The following is a 19,088-nucleotide window of genomic DNA, read 5'->3' as shown; positions in this document are numbered from 1 at the left end:
CGGTGGTCCATGCATCCGCCACCACTCAAACTGCCGTGAGGCGCCGCCTCACTCTTGAGAAACCTCGCCATCCAATGACTGCCACGCTGGTCTTGATGCCAGCGAAGATTCGTTAAAACAAGGCAAAACGGGTCAACACTTTGGTCGTAGCGCTCCTGCCGCATGCATGTTCCCTTGGCCGTAACTTCCAGTCCAAGAACACGGCCGAATCAGATGGCTTGCGCAAGAGCAAGGAAGTCCTCTACATTTGCGCCAGTGGGCGTGGACTTTTTCCATGGACCTTCGCTGGGTGTGCCCCGATGGCACAGATGAGTGGACGGTGGATGCCAAAACAGGTGGGACGACGAGTTCCAGTGGAGGGGCACCCAGATCTGATAGGACGAATGTGCCGATTCATTGACCAGATCATTCAGACGGTGAGAGGGGTGTGTGTGGGAAGCCCCCGGCTTCAACCCCACGCAGGCCACGTTCTTTCACAACAGACGGGATCATGATCTGAGGTGACCTACACCAAACCGAATTGCACCATCATCACGGTGGTTGCGTTCGGGGAGACACGGACAAGCTCGCTGGCCGGCGCGCGTTGAACTGCCAGAAATGGCCCTAACACGATCCGGGAAACAGAATCGGTACCGTCGGGTTTGGCAGCGGCGCTCCTCTCCTCACTGCACTTGGCATTTCCAGGGATTCTCCGGAAGAGTCGCTGTCAATGTCATCAAGATCTACACTTCGCGACCGTAACTAAGTGGAACTTGCAATGCTTTAATGGTGGAGCACCCACGGGCATTGATCAAATGTGTCATTCCAGAAATTCCATTCAAGACGACGATACTGTGGTTGTTGGAGCATACGCATACCCGTTCCTTCGATTTGGGCATCAGCTAGCCACTCACTCTGGTAGGTATGATAGCCCTCACAGCCACATGCGACAGGTCGCACGAAGCAGCGTCCCAGCCGGGCGAGTGCTGGAGGTGTGCGTCCTGGAGGTGCGTCACTGTGACCATTGTTCGGGCGTGGGCTGCTGGGACAAGTGCGGGAATCTGACCTGTAGGATGCCACCGCCAGAGGCTCTAACGTGTGCGACTGCAGGTTGCATCAGACCAGTCGATGGTGACAACTTGCAACTTGGCTGCAGACCGAAACACCACACTCCGGCGGTCGCAAAAAAAGCCCGTTCACTAGCGTCATATTCCCACCCTACACAATCAAATGCTCCACGCCATGCCTAGGTGGTCGACATGGATGAAATGGGCACTAACAAAGTTGGCTACACCCTTTGGCGCAGACGTTTATTCACGCCGACCCAACGTCGTCCCCAAGTCCGTATTTGATAAACGACTCAACAGTGTGTCGGGATTGCAGGCTGGAAAGACCCGCTGCCGCGCATCCGCAGAAGCCCAAGTCTCATCGTACTGAATGGTACATAATTCCTCGATCGCCGGCTCGACTGGGCCTCGACATTCTTCTGTTTTTTTGCCTGCTTCGCTTCGCTTTCTACCATTCCACTCCAACGATCGCTTGATCATTCCCGCCCGCGAATTCTAGTCTCACAAGTGTCGCGAGGAGCATCGCTCATCCTTGCTTGACACCCCCCCCCCCCTTACACTCATTCCTTCGCACCCTCTGTACCCGAAGGCGCCGAAGAGAAAAGACGAGGCTGTCTATCTGTCTGTCTGTCTGTCTGTCTCAAGCGCTGAAAACTAAGATCGTCTTCCCCTCTGTCTCCTTATCTCCCCATCTGCCCCGTCATCGGTGGCGGCACTGACTCACGTCGTCCAAGTCCAGCTCGCTTGCCATCTTTGGGGGCAAGCTGTGCTAGCATCGTCACGATGATGGATGGAAGTCGGGATCCGGAGCTTAAGCTAAGAATACAACAGCTCGAAGAGAAGCTTCGACAGAGTGAACTCGCACACCAGCATGAGTTGAGAAGGAAGGAGGAGGAGCTGTCTTTACTGCGTACCTTAAGTCAATGTCAACTACCTCAGTCGAGCACGAGTAGTCTTGATGTCCCTTCGCCCGTCTATAATGACCAGTTCCAACTGTCGAGTGCATCGTCACATGCTGCGCCGCCGTTTGAAAGGCAACATGTATTGTCAAGAAAGCCCTCGGCGGGTCAGGGGCACATGTCAATGACGGGTCGTCACAGCCAGGCCAGCATCCCACGGTCTTCTTCTGTAAGCGTTGATGCGAGAGCCCCATCCCTATCGCCACGTCTAACCCTGCCCCCTTAGATTCGACCCAATAACGAACCTACCCACACGGCTGTGAAACGGCAGCGAACCATGTCACAACAAGCTCCCCAGTCGCATCAGATGGATCGTTCGGCCTCCAATCTGTCATCCCGATCCGCTGGTCCCTTTGTTGGGAACGGCCCCGTCGCTCCCCTGAAGCTGAGTCACTCGGATCAGAATGGGACTGGCATGATGGACTACTTGAACAAGGACGAGCCGGTGAATTCGTATGCATACGCGCATTCGATACACCGGTCGCAGTCTGCGCGCACCCGACACCGCCCCGACACGCGCAACATGCCCACCGTTGCCGAATCGGTCCTGATGGATCCGGAGACCTTTTTCGCGACGTTGGACGATGACCCATCCGCAGCTGCATTGGGCGCCTCCATGCCCTCGCACCAACACCCACGCCAACAGCAACACCAACAGCAACAGCTCGGTGCCAACATGCCGCAGTTTAATGCCACGGAGCTTTCTGTTTGCGGATCCATGACTTCGGCGCCAACGCTAGAAACTGCGCCCATGACACGACAAAACAGCGCTTTCGACAACCAGTCCGTATCTGGCGCCGTCGGTGCTGTCAACATGATGACTCTCGGCTCTCATCAGGGCACCGACATGATGTCTAACCGTGAGAGCCCCAACGTGTCCAACATGAGCAGCGGAGAGAACTCACCTCTCGGAAAACGTGCCTGTCCCAGTGAGGAGGGTCTGTTTGCCGGCGTCGGTGCAAGCCTGGCGCCCAGCTTTACATACCCCTACTCGTCATCCACGCCCAACGAGAGCCTCGCTATCCCGTCATCGCAAGACATGTCGCGCTCGGTGTCCAACACCAGCATGTCAAGTATGAAGTCCAACACGTCACTCAAGCTGCGCGCCGCCGAGACGCTCAAGAAGCAGAACCAGCGTAGCTCCATCACGCGACTACAGCCCAAACCGTCGCTTCACGCCCGAAACGGCGACTCGCACACTAGGTCTGACGGCGAGAAAGACGCCAACGGCATGGGTAAAACGGCTATCAGCAAGGCCAAGTACGTGCGCCCCAAGCAGCCCAAGGTTTTCTGTGAACAATGCAATGAGCATCCTGAAGGCTTCCGGGGCGAGCACGAGCTGCGTCGCCACCAAGCAAGCAAGCACCAATCCCAGGTGCGCAAATTCATCTGCGTTGACCCGTCTACTCTGGGCCTGCCTATAGGCGTCCCTGCCGTCAACCCCCTCGACAAGTGCAAGGCTTGTACGGGTCAGAAACGGTACGGCGCCTACTACAATGCAGCCGCACATCTGAGACGGACGCACTTCAAAGAGAAGCCTTCTCGGGGACGCAGAGGCGCTGGCAGTGCCGCGAATAAGGACAAGGCCGATGAAGACCGCCGCGGCGGCAAGGGAGGCGGCGACTGGCCCCCGATGAGCGAGCTCAAGAACTGGATGAAAGAAGTCTGGGTCAAGAAGGGCAGCGCCGCCGATACCGTCGAACCAGAAGACGACGAGGGTGACGAAGAGATCAACGGGTCGTTCGACTCAAGCATGGACATTGAGTTCTCAGAGGACAGTGCGGTCTACAACCCGGGGCCTGTGTCCCAGGGGATGCTCGATATGGACGCTTACTCCTTCCATCCGGCATCGCAGCCCGCACTGAACATCAACACGGACATCAACGGCATATCTATCTACCCCGGCATGCCCCTCTCATCGGCCAGCTTCGGAGACTTTTCCGGGTCGCCCATCAGCGGCTCGGGCGTTGGCTTCAACCCCTACGCGGTTCACGGGGGTCACCACTACGGCAGCGTGGGCAGCGACACGCTGACGCCCAATACGACGATCCACGGGTGGAACGAAGCCGTGGAGCCCATGGGCAACATCGAAGAGAGCATGGGTGATATGCAGTTCGACATGGTGTACCCGCAGTGAGCCCCCCTAGCTTTGATTCATTCCCCATGATCGCAGGAGTTTGGCCATGATCATGATGATGACGATGCACATGATGAATCCATCAAAATAATCAAAAAATAAGAAATGTCGATGGCAACGGCGAGTGGACGAGGAGGGGCTTTTGCTTCTTCTCACTGCGACGCTACGCTCTTAGCATTGCGTATTCGTAACGTCTATTTCCCCCCTCTTCCCGCCTGCCGACTCAGTCCAATCCCTCTGTTGGGATTGGGGTAGATATTTTCAGCCCCTGTTCCCCCGTACGTCAGAGCCGGGCTACACATGCCCGGCTCGACAGCGGCAGCTCTGGCACTTGCATAGGGCCCTCGTCGGCCTGCCAGTCGCTATCCTCCATCAGTGGCCTGTTCGTCTGGTTTGTTTATATCTGCGCATGGTCTTTTTCGTAGCTTCCCCCCCTTCCCCCCTCTCTTTTTTTTCTAGTTTCCTTTCGTGTTCAACAGGCTTGCACCTCTTCTAATTCTTCCTGTCAATGCGGTTGTTTTCTTTTTCCAAGCCCGGGCGGGCAGGGTCCGTGGGGATACGTTCTACTACTCGGGAGGAAGACGGACGGGTGGTGGCTCTCCTGGTGGCAGGGTGCCCATTTTGAGGAGACGAGGAGATATATGGATAAGAGATGTAAAAATACAACGTTAAGTACACGAGGAGTGGACGCCGGCCACGACGGCCGAGACGGCGGTGGTACATTGCATGTCCGGGGATGGCAAAAATGGGGGCGGCTTACGAAGTCCGTCGAGAGGTTGTGACTGCTTGTTCATACCCATTTCGAGCATGGCGTTTTCAGGATGGGTTGGACTGGCGTTATTTTATTTCTCAAAAGCATTTCTGCCAGGGGCGGATAGAGGTTCCCAGACATAGCGCCGGGTTGGACGGTTTGGATACAGGATGGGTGACGGGTGGGTAGATGGATGGTTGTTGTGCTCATGCACTTAATCGCTGTTATTCACACATATAGTTGGGTACTCCCTTCAGGCCGTGGTCCATGAGGGAGTTGCTGTCCACCCACGCCACCCCGCTCCTCTCGAGTCGACGAGACGAGAGGAGGGAGCGGAGGGCGACGGAGATATGCAATTAAGGTGCTGAGGCACACTTGCCAACTTAATGCCCAGGGCTTCTCTTTGCACTTGTATTTGGTGCTTGATGTTAACGTGAAATGAAGTAACCGTGCCGAGGAAGATGCCGCGGACTTCTCCAATCTCATCACAACCCATCGCTCCGAGCAGCAAGGCTGGGACAGCCCCCACAAACAATATCTTCTGGTTGCATCCTGTTCCGTCCTTCGTCGTGCCAATAGAATATATCGGGCCCGACCATCTCCCAGCGATCAACAGTCAAGAATCACTTGTGAGCCTTTTCTAGTTATTCAAATGGATATCTTCTGCTGTAGCTGTTGGCGTGCTGTGGGACGTCACAGCCACTTCTGCCAGAAGGATTATCAATTTTGTTCCACGATGCGACTCGTCTTGCAGAAGTGCAGCTCTGCCAAGTTGAGACAATCATTTGATTTCTCGCTACGGGAGGAGAGGCGGCAGTGCTTGAGTTCTATCTTTGGGTCACGATCGCGGCGCAGTGCTCGCGTCTATTGGGCGATAGTGATAGGGCTTATCGCCGGTAACAGACTCTGTGGTGGAGAGGGGGGATGTGGGGTTTCACGGAGACTTTCGCCACATCTTCAGATTTCATTCTAACAGACCGTGAGCACCGAGCACTCCTTTTCATCTAGTCAATATTCCAGTCATCTATTACGTATTACTATCACGACTCAATAAATATCACACCGTCCAGGCCCTCTGCCTCTTGCAAGACGCAACACCATGCTCAGGCTCCTCCCCATTCCCCGTTCTCCAAACCCAAAGCCGCAAACGGCGTACCCTCCATATTGGTTCGAAAACGGCAACGAGATAGGAGAATCCCTGCCCGAAGCGTAATGTACTGCAACCATAGAACCCTAATTCATGCAGAAGAACAATTGCATCAGGGCGCATGACTCGCTACCGCAGCGAGCAAAGAGCTGTTGGTCCCAGCTGGGAGATGTGCTGCTGGTCTAAGACTCTGTGGACTCTGTCTCTACGTTCTTTCCGTCTTCCCCCGCGCCGTTACTGATCTCCCCTAAAGCACTTACGCATCTAAAGTCTTGAGTAAGGTGGCTATAAGGTTTGTCTTTTAGACTACGTGGACTTGACAGAACGAACTTTTGTTGCTGAGATAGACCTCGGTTTCCGCTCAAGCAAGCTCGTCGGCAATCCAGTACGCCCCCGGCGGCACAGCCTGTTCCAAATTTATATCCCGCGATGCATGGTGCACATATTCAATGTGACCCTGCAGCAGCGTTGGTGTTTGAGATAGGACTAAGGGTTACAAATGTCACACAGCTGGAGGCAATGATCACAAGCTCCCGACCCCTTTCGCCGTCCAATCAGACGGAAACACGGACTCATTGCGTGCGGCCATTGCCTTAGTCCTGTTGTATTTTTTTCTGTCGGCCTAGGGCAGTTTTCCTACCGAGATGGGCGGTCCGAACCATGTTTTCTCGGCCTCGCCAGTCACGTTATGCATATTCTACGACAGAGAACCGGTCCACATCGTCGGTGACTAACACAACAGTGCTCGGAGGAAGCGACGCTTTACTTCCCCAACAGTGAAATGCTCCTGCGGTGGCCTGCAATGTCTTGCTGCAGGGAGCTCGCCAACAGAACTTTCGGGGCTTACAGCACGCACACTCTCTTGAGTCCATTATCTGATAATGGTGTGAAGCCCTCATCCTCAGCCTGCTTCTAGCACTCTGACTTATTTGTCCATTGTCATGTTGGGGGCCACACCCACATATCAATAGTGCTTATTGCCCTTCTAGATGTTACTTTTATTGGGCTGTGGAGTTGGTAGCATCCCGACCTCCCCAGGTTATCCCCTTGGAACGGCTCTTCATGGAACATTGCACTGCATGGTGGCAGGGTTTGTGGAAGCTGCTTTGCCTCATCACCCTGCAGATATCTTCCATTCTAGACCATGGGGGGTCGGACCGGCTCTATCAGTGATGGAGGCTGGTGGAACATATAGTTCTCATGCTTGCCCTCAGATATTTTATTATGGTTGACGGGGTTTCCGGGTTCACTCTATCCTCTACCATATTCGGTACTGATTCCTGGCTACCAAGTTCCTGCCATCGTCTTCATCATGGGGTCCTACGTTTCGGTTCCCGACTGTCAGAGTCATTACAACATAACCCTCGACTGTAATGTCGTGTTCACTGACAACACCAACACATCCTTTCTTAGTTTAGGAGGCGTCACAAAAGGGAACTTCGAGTCAGACCCAGATATAGGAGGCGTGGGAGTAATAAAAGCCTTGGACGTCCACCTCGTTCTCATGCTCACTTGACATTAGATACTCGGCGTCTTTATAGCCGTCACGTCCTTTGCACTGGCCATCAGCGTTCTCGATGTGTTGTGGCAGATTCGCAAAATTCGTATATGGAACAAGTGTGTCACACTGCTGTACGAACTTAGGATACTGTGAGATACTGACCATGGTCACAGGGGTCGGCGCGCGTCGACCCAGACGGTAAAGCGTCCAACGAATATAAGTTGGTCCGATGTGATGGAGACGCTGGTGCAAGCTTGCAGCGACCAGCAGATCTTCACAGCTGCCGCTTATGCGCTGACCTTGCGTTACTGGCGGGGTTGCACCATTTCCGCCTACCACTATAACATCGTCGCCAACCTATTGTTACTCACATGCGCCACTCATCTTATGAGCGTTACGATTGTATGTGTGTGGGTTTTGTTTTACCACAAGGGAAGTGGGCTAATTTATATGCGTCAGATTCGAGATTATTGGAAACACCCCCTGCTGGCCTTTGTTAGGGTAATATGCGTCTCCGGCGTCTTCGTCGTAACGGGTGTGCTTATGTCGAACCAAAACGCACAGTCAAAGCTGACGTTTCCCACGGCATTGCCTCCCACCAACGAGACAAGCAGCCTCATGTTCCTGCCGGCGGCATGCTTCCAGAACTCAAGCTCTCACTTGATGGACATCTTTGCCGACTCAACCAGCAGCCCCAACCACTTCTTCGTCGACGCCATCGGCCAGGAAACGCCCAAGAACAAGATCCAGGGGTGGCGTTGGTACCTCATAATATTATTTTTCTATGGAGCCGCTATCATTGCGGAGGCCATCCGGTACTTGCGACGCGGCGGGAAGAGAGGGGGCTGGAGGAAACGGCTCGCTGATCGTTTCAGGCCGCATCTCGGTTCAGGTACTCTGCTCCGCAAAATTTGCAAGTATTTCTTTCTATGGTACTTGATTGCCGGGGTTGGCATTAGTTGCGTGACCGTGGTATTCACGGGCAAGTATATATTCGATCTGAGGAAATGGGTCGACCACTCGGGCTGGATCTTGTCAGATAACAACCAGAATCCCGAGAATGACGCTACTTCATTCGGGCAGCTGGTGCCCATTTTCCTCAGTGCCTTGATCGGGTTCAGTTTCCTCCAGATACTCAGCGGTAAGCCACTCCGCACAGCGCTTAGCGCCAGACCGTTCATATCTAATTAACCATTTTTGACTAACACTTCTTATGTCCCTTTCTAGAGAAAGTCACCGACCACGGAACCCGCAAACACGCAGAAGACGACGATGACAACAAGGCACCACAGATTGGAACGATTCAGTTCCTCGATCCTTCAAGCTATGATTTCGGAAAGATGGAAACAGCCTACTATGGAGCGGCAGGACATCAGATCGCCACCCCTGGGACTATGGATCTGGAGTCTGCAGCACCTTGGCCAAACAACAAACACACCCAGGTGAATATAGCTTCATGCTCGGACCCCAGTGTTGCTACAAACCACAGCGCTCCTGGCACTGGCGCCCAGATCAACTCGCCATTGCTAGGACACGATACCGTCGTCTCGCCAGTGACAGCCCACCCCAACGGTACAACTGGGATAGGCATTGCTCATAGTACCCCAGGAGCCAATGGCTCGCCAAAACCAGGCTTGGCGTCAAGCACTCCAACACCAAACGCGTCTCCGACCCCAGACGCGAGTCCCAGGATACCGAGAATGGTCAGTAATGATTCTGCTCCTTTCGTGCGGCAGCATGAGAGTGCCCAGTTTCGGCCGCAGAGTCTGCAGCACACATCTTCGTCTTTCCCCGGGATCCCGCAACGGTCGGCTCCAGCGAGTCGTCTTTCGGCTGGTTAGGGGGTTGGCGAAGTGTGAGAAATGGATGTGCTGTTTCATATTATCTGCTTGGATTCACATGGGCGAACATGTGTTGGGTCTTGTTTTCTGAAAATTTATGATATCAAACCATAGTCTACTCATTCTTCTGGATGATTTCATGGATTTCACGAGTTATTTGTTTGATACAGAGTTTACCAGCTGTCCTACCACGGTAGTCGAATTCTTTGTTCCTATAATACCAACCACAACGGTCTTTTCACCTAGGCTGTCTCATGTAGTGACTGACTGTCCTGAAGTCCCATGGGATTCTTAACCAATGATTTGTCTTATTTCACGACTTTCTTCGGGCTGGTTAGTATAAAGAACTTCCAGGAATAGTGGCTGTAGAATTTGATTTTGATTCGTATTTGCAAATCCCCACTGAGGGTGCATACATTTCGCAAAGACAGCATATATTGTTATATGCTCTGCTGATTATCGCAACATTTAGCCCACAAAGAATTCATACATAATACTAAATATACTTCATTACACTAACGTAGTCCACGGTCCAATTGCACACTTCGGCAGATTTTCGTACGCTACCACTTTGACCTGCGGTTTTTTACCACATAACTATGGTTAGTTCTTGGAATGAAAGTGATATGATTCTAGCATTACATGCGCTTCAATCTGATCCAAAATTAAGTGTACGTCGCGCTGGTCAGATCTATAACGTACCTTTTAGAACCCTTGCGTATCGACGCGACGGTAAAACCGCTCGAGCGATTACGCGATCGCCAACGCAAAAGTTGACTCCTTCCGAAGCCCAATCACAAACCGATTATGTGAAAAATAGGATTGTACGACATCAAAATAGCTCACCAACGTCAATTTTTGCTGGAATAGATCAGATTGCGCGAGGTACAACGAAGGTTATGCATCGGCTTGCCCTTTTAGAAGGCGAGGTCGAATGACTTCGAAAGGCAAATGAGACCTTAAGTCGACGTCGCCGTGCGAAGAAAAAACAGCTACAGAGTGGAGGGTCACTTCGTATACAAGCTGGACAGGACCTACAGTCTCAACGAGAGGTTGATGGGCAGTTACATGCCGAATTTCGTCAAATTGGTGGTCGTACGAGGCGGCGAATTGCGCGTGTACGGCGCTGTAGAATCTGCGGCGAGCCCGGACATAATGCGCGCACTTGTGGAAATGATGTAGAGACGTCTGAAGATAACGATTCTGAGTAGTTTCAATTGATGATAGGCGTTGTGGTTGAATTAACTTATACATTGTCGTATAAGGTCTGCCAAAGTGTGCAATTGGACCGTGGACTACGTTATATTACTGATGCGAGTGCATATGGGGTGTGAATTGTTGTATTGGAAAAGGATGCCAGGTCAGCTATTCTGGCCTGGCAGAGCTCTTTTATAGCTCTTATCTATCTTATCTATAGCTATAGGGTAACCCCCCATGGGGTCACGTATCAATTACTCTTTTAGTTAACATACTCGGTGGTTACGCTGTATACTCGTAACCTTCTAAGAGTAATCATAGGGGAACACCTTCACTTGTACACTTAATAGGGGCATTGTTCAACAATCAGAGTTGACAAAAAGAAAACTTATCAAATTGGCATTTCTCGAGAGGTCATGATTAAGTGTTTAACCTACATGCTCTGCGAGGCCTATCCCTGGGCGACAATGATCTCATAGCCCTAACCCTTAATGAAACGGAGTTCCATGAAAGGAGTCCAATGCGTTAAGCCAAACCTGCCACAGAAGCAACCATACTCTTTCCATCCCCGATGTAGTCGAGAGATCCAGGCATTTTACATCTCACCAATATATCCAAGCGTTAGGGACGTCGTGATGCGATTCTCGGAGGCAATTTAGATCCTAAAGTTTCCGTTAGGCTGCACCTACGTTGCCTTGCTGTGATGCATCAAACTACTACAGAGCTGTTCATCGTCGTTAATTCAAGCAATAACGACAGGAAAGCCGAGCAGCCCCATCCCGCCCTCGAGAACAACCTTGGCGCTCTCGTACAAAGCCAACTTTACTTTCAACACCTCTGGTCCATCCTCCGTCGCCTGAGCATCACTCGGCCCAGCTTCGTCCTCGTACTCATCGTCGCTCTCCTCGCCTAGAATATCCGTGATGGCGTCGGCAAGCCGCGATAAATACGTCAATAGCGCGTGCGGCTCCAACGACTTATACGTAGCCGCCGTGACATCCGGGTACTGCGCCAAGATGCGCAGCAGATTCGTGCTCCCTTCGTCCTCCAGCGCGGCGTAGTTCAGCTCGGTCGCCATGACCTCCACCTGTGCTCGTAGTTCCGAGATCGCAGATGAAAGAAGCAAGTGATGCTGCTGCAGCTTGAGCCCTGATTCTCCCTCAAGCGAGGTCATTCGGCCTGGAGTGAAGATGTAACCCTGCGCTCGCTTGCCAAACATATCCTGGGCCACGAGTCCAGCGATGGCCGTGGGGTCTCCCATCACCGCGAGGGCGTGCTCGCTAATGTCGTCGCCCAGATCCTTTTTGGCAACACCGCACATGATGTCACCACATTCGTCCAAGATGTTGCCCAGCAAGAGCGGTTTGTGCAGGTGGTCGGTCAGTCCTCGGATCTCTCCGAAGCTCTCGTGTCTTAGTTTGCCAGCTAGGTCGGCGCGTCCGATGAGTTCCAAGGCCTTGAAGACTTGTAGGAAGTGCGAGTTCTGCCTGGAAGAGACGACGTAGATCATCTCGTCAAAGTTGTATTTTTTGTCGCGATCCAGCACAGCTGCGATGTCTCTGAGAAGGTAAGTGCTCGACCCAGTGCGGCCCCTAATGATCTGGGTGCCGAGGCCTTTGACGCCGTGTTTGTCGAAGTTGATGACCCAGGAGCCGTCACTTTCTTCGTACACTCCGTTATCACGTAGCTTGGCCTCGATCTCGTCCATGGTTTCTGACTTGACTTGTGATTCGCCATCATATTCGGTGAATTCGATGCCCAGTCGCTGGTAGGCGGTGCCTAGGCTTCCGATAGCGTAGTCACGGAGTCTCTGCCAAAGCGCCAGGGTCTTCTCGTCTCCTGCCTCCATCTTCCTGAAGATTTCGTCCCTCTCAGCAAAGATGCCCTTTGATTCAATGTCCTCGGTACTGTGTCCATCCTTCTTGGCTTGTCTGCTCGCGTCCATTTCCGGCTTGAACTCGTCCTCAATCTTCGTGTAGACTTCCAGAATGTGACCCAAGGGGTCTTGTTGCAGCTTCTCTTCATCACCAAACCGCTCCCAGCCGACGGCAAATAAGGCGTAGGGTTTGCCCCAATCCCCGAGGTAATTCAGTCTGACGACTTCCCATCCCATGGACTCGTAAATGTTCGCTACGAACTGTCCCAGAAGCGTGCTGCGAAGATGATTGCCGTTGAACTTGCCTGGTATGTTGGGCGATGAGAACTCGACGACGATCCTCTTTTTGCCCGCACCGGGATCCGTGGAATCTCTGAGCCCAAGGACATCTTTGCGACCGTACGATGTGTTCCTCTCCGCTATGTATGGCAGCAGGAGGCTCGCGAGTTTTCTATTTCCGAAGAAGAACCGCAGTTGAACACCATCCACATAGGGGGTAGAGAATAGGGGGCTGTTTGGGAGCTAGGACGTGCGTCAGATTTAGATTGTATTAAGCAGTGAATCACAAAACAACTTACATTCCTGATACACTCGGCCGCTGGCGGCAAGCCTTGCAATTTGAGTTTGGGTAAGATGACGAACAGATCGCCTAGTTCCAGGTCGGTAGCCAAATTGATGGCCTCGTAGGCTGTGCCGGCATCACAGCCGAGACCCGATGCCAGAAGTCCGGCTAGATGCAATCGGTAGATGTCGATTGGCTTCGTCGAGACATCTGACGTACCGATCTCTGGTAAGTCCGGGCCCAATCCGAGGGCTTGCAGTTGCACCTGGAGCTTATCCATGATCTGTATAGGTGTGGGTGGGTGGCTTTATGCGCGTGTGTCTTGATCGTGTAAAGTGTGAGTTAATACTACCCAAAGCGTACTCAGTCATGAGAATATGTACATGAGAAAGCCGCACATGGCTTACCATACTATCCCTTGCGGAAAGAAAAGGGGCGAAATGTCCCGCAAGCCCAAAACTCGCCAACAGAGCCGCATGAATTTGGGCACTGGGAACTTGGGCAGGAATATTTGGGAGTTGGAGATTAGTGAGGCAGCATACATGCAGCCAACGTTGGATTGGCGCCTGCGATACTGCAACATGTCCCGTGAAACATGTGATTGGTTATATCCATCCGATGTCATCACGGATGCATTTTATCAAGTCCAATTGAAAGCTGACACGCACAACGTCACCAGCCACGAGACAAGACTAAACCGGTACAAATCACAATCTATCAGACGTATTGGTGCAAAAATAAAGCATTGAATTGAAGTGATCTCCAAGGAGTCCGAAATACGAAGTGAGCGAGCTTGGCCTCAAGGCGCTCCAATACATCAAGGAATAACCAGTAGTTCCAGATTCAGTACTGATATACATATTAAACTAGAGATCCGTTAAATCCGTCATGGATCATCACCAGGGACAAGAAAAGGGGGTCAATCGGCCCAACGGGTTGGAGAAGCTGGGAAAGTTGGAAAAGAAGGAAATAACGGCAAGTTAGCTGTAAAGGTCCGACACATCCATTCCCACTACAGCAGAACGCAACCACCATTACTTCAAGACTCATAAAAGGGTTTTGGAAAATATAGAATTAAGAGAAAATGTCCATCTCGTGGATTCATTAGATCATAAGCCTAGATGCAAGGCCACTACTCATCTAGATAACCCCAGAGCTTTTCGAGAAGTTAATGGACATCACAATAACGTGCCATCGATGACCTTGGAGTCACGTCTTTCCCGAAATTAAATCCCATATACTCTTGTTTGTATGGCGCGATGAAACTTTGGGGGAGATAACGAGTCGAACTTTCCTTGAGCTGCCGGGCGAACCGTGTTTGTGAGTACCAAGTCAGAGCTGGTGGAAGGGCCTTGCCCATGACGGCGACGGCAAGTGTCAAAAGTATGAAGCAGAAGAACGACGGCTCAAATGCAATAATGTTTGACTGCATCATAGCGGCTGCCAGTGCTGGCGTGCACAGGAAGTGTAACTGAACGTCGAAGATGAGTTAGCAAGCTCGCCTCTTTCCATGTAGGAGTTGGTGGGGGGTTTGGGAGTTGACGTACATTCCACTGCTGTAGGACGACGTTCCGGTTCCCCATGATGTTCAACCGCAGCTCCAGCTGAGTGTAGTCAGTATTGACGGATGTTTCTAGTCTAATTTTGGTTATGGCTCACCTCTTCCTTAAAGGTTTGGGCCTCGCGTCCCAGATGTTCGAGCTCAAGACTCGCACTCCTGAGCCTGTCTGCGACTTTTCGAACCTCGTGAAGGGAAAGCATGATTCGCCTCGATGTTCCTATGTTGTCGAACTGAGACATATCGTTTCTTTCAAACGATATCCACGCCTCGTTCGTCCTGGAGAGCGTGGCCGTCAGTTGTGCCAACAGAGCTCTGACACCTTTGATCCATTTGTAATCACTCTCGACGTTTTCATTATCTCCGTTTGCGTTGAAAATGGAAGCTTGTTCCTTTATCGGCATGGGTGGTTGAAGCTACAAATCAAATTAGATCCCCCAAGTCCGTAAAACCCCATGAGAGGGCTCACCAGAGAAGGTACCAAGGCAGCAGCAGCAGTACTTACATGGGATCTGATTTTATACTTCAATCTCGCGACAATGTTATCCCACTCATCGGCTACTTGTCCCAGACGTGTTTTCAAGCCGATCAAATGGTACTCCCTTGGATCCAACACCGGGTATTCGGTATCAAACACCCCCATTGTAGGCATATCGCATGTTTCGTCCTCATCTTCATAGTATGCTAGCAAGTCTGGATTCTCAGGATCCTCCTGGTCATCATAGAAATAGGTATCTGAGAGGGAACATGAAGTCCACATCGAGTTGTTACAGCCCGTAGTTACATGGGAGAACTGAGCCTCGTGCAGGAAATCTTGTTTTATCTCATAGCCAGATGATGGATCAGGCTTTGACAGGAACGCCAAGTTTGTTGAATGTCTCAAAGGCGAACCATCGCCTTTTTGACGCGTGTCCTTCCGAGCTTCTTGAGTGTCCCTCCAAACAAAGAATGGAAGGTGAAATTCCAAAACGAAGAACCTCCCACCACCCTAGTTGCGATAAGAGTTAGTATACGTCTCGAATGCGGGTGTGGATATCCATACGACGAAGTGTGACTGGAAAGATGCGTGGCCACCAAGGTGTCTCCAGAGCAGGTCCCTGATTACAGGCTTCTGATATTTGGATGCACTGAGGATGAGAACGCCAACCGTCAACGAAGTAGGGTTTGGGATTTGTCTAGTGTCTGGTAAGCATGGCTGATGCAAGGGCATTGAAGGAAACATGGCCTTACATGCGCCTAACATCCGCATCTATGTGGTCGTCGTCACCGAATCTCTACTCTCCGTGTTAGCTTTAGCAACGAAGCCAACTTTCCCATGAGGTATCTAGTGGTTATACGGCGTGTTACTCACTCGCAACTTTAGTTTTTCGACCCACTCTAATAGTGGTAGGGGTCCGTTGTATTCACGTGGCTGCCCTTTTGTGTTTCGGTCATCTATCCATACTGCTAACTCCGATGAGGCCTTCGTAGTCCTAGTTCGAAGAGCCGATAGGGTTGCATCTGAGCATATGGATTCGATGACTCGTGCTTGAGAAAACCACCGTTCCGAGTGCCGGGGTATCTCTAAAAACTGATCTATCAGCGCTAGTGGTGTCTCTTCGTCTAGGTTTTGGAGTTCTTCGATCCATGTGTCGTTCGTGATGGCCTTGTTGACATTCGTGCTCTCCCAGTCGAACATATCATGCGGATGGGTCCGCACTTGACGTAGATCCATATCAAAGCGCGGGTGACGTTACACTAGCCATGGTCCAAGTGTGAATGGATATAAGTTTTGCCACATACGAGTTATGTGGGACTATTGGGCATCAGTCAGTGGCGGAATCAGGACATTTGATGCTGAACGTTATGAGAAACAAGCTCATAATATAAATAATCGTCATCCCTGCTGCGAGGTCTCACAAGATAATATGTCAAATCACGATCACAATGCAAAGCCCGCAGGCATCCCGGGTCACAGGGTATCCAAATCGATGCTTTATATGACATCGGGAGTAAATTGGGCCTCCACAACTTCTTGACTTTAGCGAGCCACTCACATTAATGCCAGAAAAACTGGTTGGAGAGAGACCTTGGATTAAAGTGCAATTTCAAGAATCAACACAAGGTGTACCTCTCCACGTGGCGCAGGACGGGCTGGTATCTTGTGCAAACGGTGATAAATAGACACACACCTAGGCCTTCCTTGCACCACCGAGTGGCATCCATCAGGCATCCTTTAATTGAATGGGCCGCGGCAGGACAGCTAACCTCAAAAACGCGGTCATATGCAATAGGCTGGAATCCTGAGACACTTGAGTTGCAGCAGGTTGGGTAAAAAGTACGGCCTCGGGCGACACTTATACCGGCCAATAGAGGTTAACATGACTGGATTTTTGAAGGTGCTAGTGAGTGCCCAACGATTCTCGTATCTCAACGTATGAGCAGAATAGTTCTTTTCCCTATCGCCTTGACACCATTAACGTTTCGCATCCAATCATGGTGTGAGGCAACATCTGCTCTTCCAGTAGGGCTAACGACGGAAAAGCGTTTGACAACCAATCTAACATCCTCGATGTGTTAGCAGATAATGAAGGGACATCAAGCATATGCAGTCATCTATGGGATCCATACCTCGCTTGCCACGCGGCCCTTCACACCATCTTCTTCGCATCTGTCGAAACCCAGTGCCGATGCCGAATCCAACTGGAGTGAGGTACCATCACGCCCCTTCACTTTTACCTTCGACACGGGACAGTACGGACACCTGGGTTCGTGACAATAACTGCAAGAGTCCACGCGAATAGACATACTTGTATTGCCGCATTGACACTGAGGCACAAATACTGTCAGTGTGCAATTTATTTAAGGAGCTGTTTCGCAACCCACGCAATCCCAGAGCACTACTTGCTTCTTCTTTGACCCATGAGTCTTAGGTATCAGGTCCAAAAAGCTCGCAGAGCTGAGTTGGAGATCGCAAGACGCCGATTCGGAGATCCTCCCCAGCCACCGACCAGTCAATTCCAGCCCCAACTCCCTATGCGCGTGGCACTCTAGGCTGTGTGCACCGGAATAGACTGGCGCAGTCAGGAGATGCGCTTGCCATTGTGGGGTTGAGACGACTTCCGCGCAGGGCAGGACCATTTGCATGAAGATATGCTGAAATAGACTGGGTAAAATTGGTAAATTTGCGTTAGAAAAATCGATGGAGGGGGGGGGGGGGCGGGGGCATGGGAGTGATGCCTAACGACCCAGATTAACATGGTAGACGGAGCCTTTCCTAATCCGACGGTGTTGTATGAACATGCACTGCATTGCATATGGTGTGGATTATAGCTCTTTTCGTGGAATCTGCAGTGTAGCGTCTGACAACGGAAGTCGACCAATCTATTTCGAACTCGGTTCAACTGGACTAGACACAAAGAGACACAACAGCGACACAGCGATGGTGTTAGTGGCACTCTACAAAGCCTTTCCTGGTTCCTCAAATCTCAAATCTCAAATCTTGGAATTTGGATTTCCACAGGGCAAATTTTGTGTCATTTGCACCATTGCACGATCCATGGGAGCAACCGCCATCGACTCTATTGATACTCCGCATGCCGTATGAATGTGTACAGACTACATCACAGCTATAATATGAGCACAGGACGACTGTTTTATCCAAGAAGCAAGTGTGCATTGCAATCGAAGTTCACACCCCAAGTAAAATGCCACTGGAAGCTTAAGAGAAAGACACCCTTCACATAAGCCTGCTACATTGATTAAACACGTGAAATCCAACTACATTTCTCGTCAACCTCTATAATGTAGGCTCGGGGTAATATATTTGTAAATGATGATAGTTACTGTTGGATATCCCAGGCACCAATTGTGTGCTGGGTGCTGAACTTGGGCCCGCTGCTTATAGATATCTCTTCCGTAATTAGTTGCAAATTCCCGGGAGTCAGTCCCGTCATCATCATCACCAATACAGCTCTCTTTCCTGTATTTCCCACGATTATTTTTATCGTGTAACGTGAATGTACACCGAGCTGGCCATGACACCGAGCTGGCCACTTTGATGCGCCAACGCGACCGGCCAACTTAATGTTTGATTTTCTCAACAACCAATTATGGCAAAGTCATACAACGAAGCAGACTTAATGCTAGCCCTTCAAGCTCTCAAAAATGACCAAAAACTTAGTCTCCGACAAGCGGCAAAAACGTACCAAGTCCCCCGAAGCACCCTCCAAACGCGTAAAAACGGCGGCTCGCCCTCGTACGGGCCGAGTGCGCTGAGCTTCGAGAGGCAAATAAGATGCTAAGCCGGCGCCGGAGGACTAAAAAAATGCAATTACGGGAAGGAGAATCACTTATTTTCCAAGAAGGACAGGACCTACGGGACTCTAGGGAGTTGGCGACGCAGATACAGCAAGAAGAGCGCCGAAATGGTGGTCGCGCAAAGCGTGTTGAAACGCGCCCGAGGCGCTGTGGTATTTGCAACGGGACTGGGCATAATGCGCGAACTTGTAAGATCGCATTGCCATCTTCTGGA

General features: G+C 51.3%; 5 protein-coding genes across 5 annotated transcripts; 2 read left to right on the top strand and 3 right to left on the bottom strand.

Annotated features, from left to right (window-relative positions):
- Positions 1–1,678: 1,678 nt before the first annotated feature.
- Positions 1,679–4,510, top strand: BCR38DRAFT_74844 (uncharacterized protein). The gene is made up of 2 exons (XM_040865608.1): positions 1,679–2,174; positions 2,232–4,510. The coding sequence occupies exons 1-2, from the start codon at positions 1,830–1,832 to the stop codon at positions 4,140–4,142; spliced, it is 2,256 nt and encodes a 751-aa protein (XP_040711500.1). The 5' UTR covers positions 1,679–1,829; the 3' UTR covers positions 4,143–4,510.
- A 2,842-nt stretch (positions 4,511–7,352) lies between these two features.
- BCR38DRAFT_489496 (uncharacterized protein) lies at positions 7,353–9,382 on the top strand (the record flags this gene model as incomplete). The annotated part of the gene is made up of 5 exons (XM_040864402.1): positions 7,353–7,511; positions 7,563–7,657; positions 7,715–7,943; positions 8,001–8,682; positions 8,769–9,382. The coding sequence occupies 5 exons, from the start codon at positions 7,353–7,355 to the stop codon at positions 9,380–9,382; spliced, it is 1,779 nt and encodes a 592-aa protein (XP_040711499.1).
- A 1,898-nt stretch (positions 9,383–11,280) lies between these two features.
- BCR38DRAFT_500540 (arginyl-tRNA synthetase) lies at positions 11,281–13,297 on the bottom strand (the record flags this gene model as incomplete). The annotated part of the gene is made up of 3 exons (XM_040864821.1): positions 11,281–12,977; positions 13,034–13,185; positions 13,237–13,297. 3 exons carry the CDS (start codon positions 13,295–13,297, stop codon positions 11,322–11,324), a joined length of 1,869 nt encoding a protein of 622 aa, XP_040711498.1. The 3' UTR covers positions 11,281–11,321.
- Positions 13,298–14,969: 1,672 nt separating this feature from the next.
- BCR38DRAFT_500536 (uncharacterized protein) lies at positions 14,970–16,253 on the bottom strand (the record flags this gene model as incomplete). Its single annotated transcript, XM_040864820.1, has 4 exons — positions 14,970–15,563; positions 15,621–15,750; positions 15,806–15,849; positions 15,927–16,253. The coding sequence occupies 4 exons, from the start codon at positions 16,251–16,253 to the stop codon at positions 14,970–14,972; spliced, it is 1,095 nt and encodes a 364-aa protein (XP_040711497.1).
- A 597-nt stretch (positions 16,254–16,850) lies between these two features.
- Positions 16,851–17,744, bottom strand: BCR38DRAFT_74795 (uncharacterized protein). Its single transcript, XM_040865607.1, has 3 exons — positions 17,441–17,744; positions 17,186–17,383; positions 16,851–17,114 (listed from the first exon to the last, which is right to left on the bottom strand). Exons 1-3 carry the CDS (start codon positions 17,699–17,701, stop codon positions 17,085–17,087), a joined length of 489 nt encoding a protein of 162 aa, XP_040711496.1. The 5' UTR covers positions 17,702–17,744; the 3' UTR covers positions 16,851–17,084.
- Between the last annotated feature and the right edge of the window lie 1,344 nt (positions 17,745–19,088).

This window comes from Pseudomassariella vexata, assembly GCF_002105095.1.
Source record: "Pseudomassariella vexata strain CBS 129021 chromosome Unknown BCR38scaffold_16, whole genome shotgun sequence".
Taxonomy (NCBI): domain Eukaryota; kingdom Fungi; phylum Ascomycota; class Sordariomycetes; order Amphisphaeriales; family Pseudomassariaceae; genus Pseudomassariella; species Pseudomassariella vexata.
The sequence above is the reverse complement of the archived record's forward strand: the minus strand, read 5'-3'. Positions and strand labels throughout refer to the sequence as shown.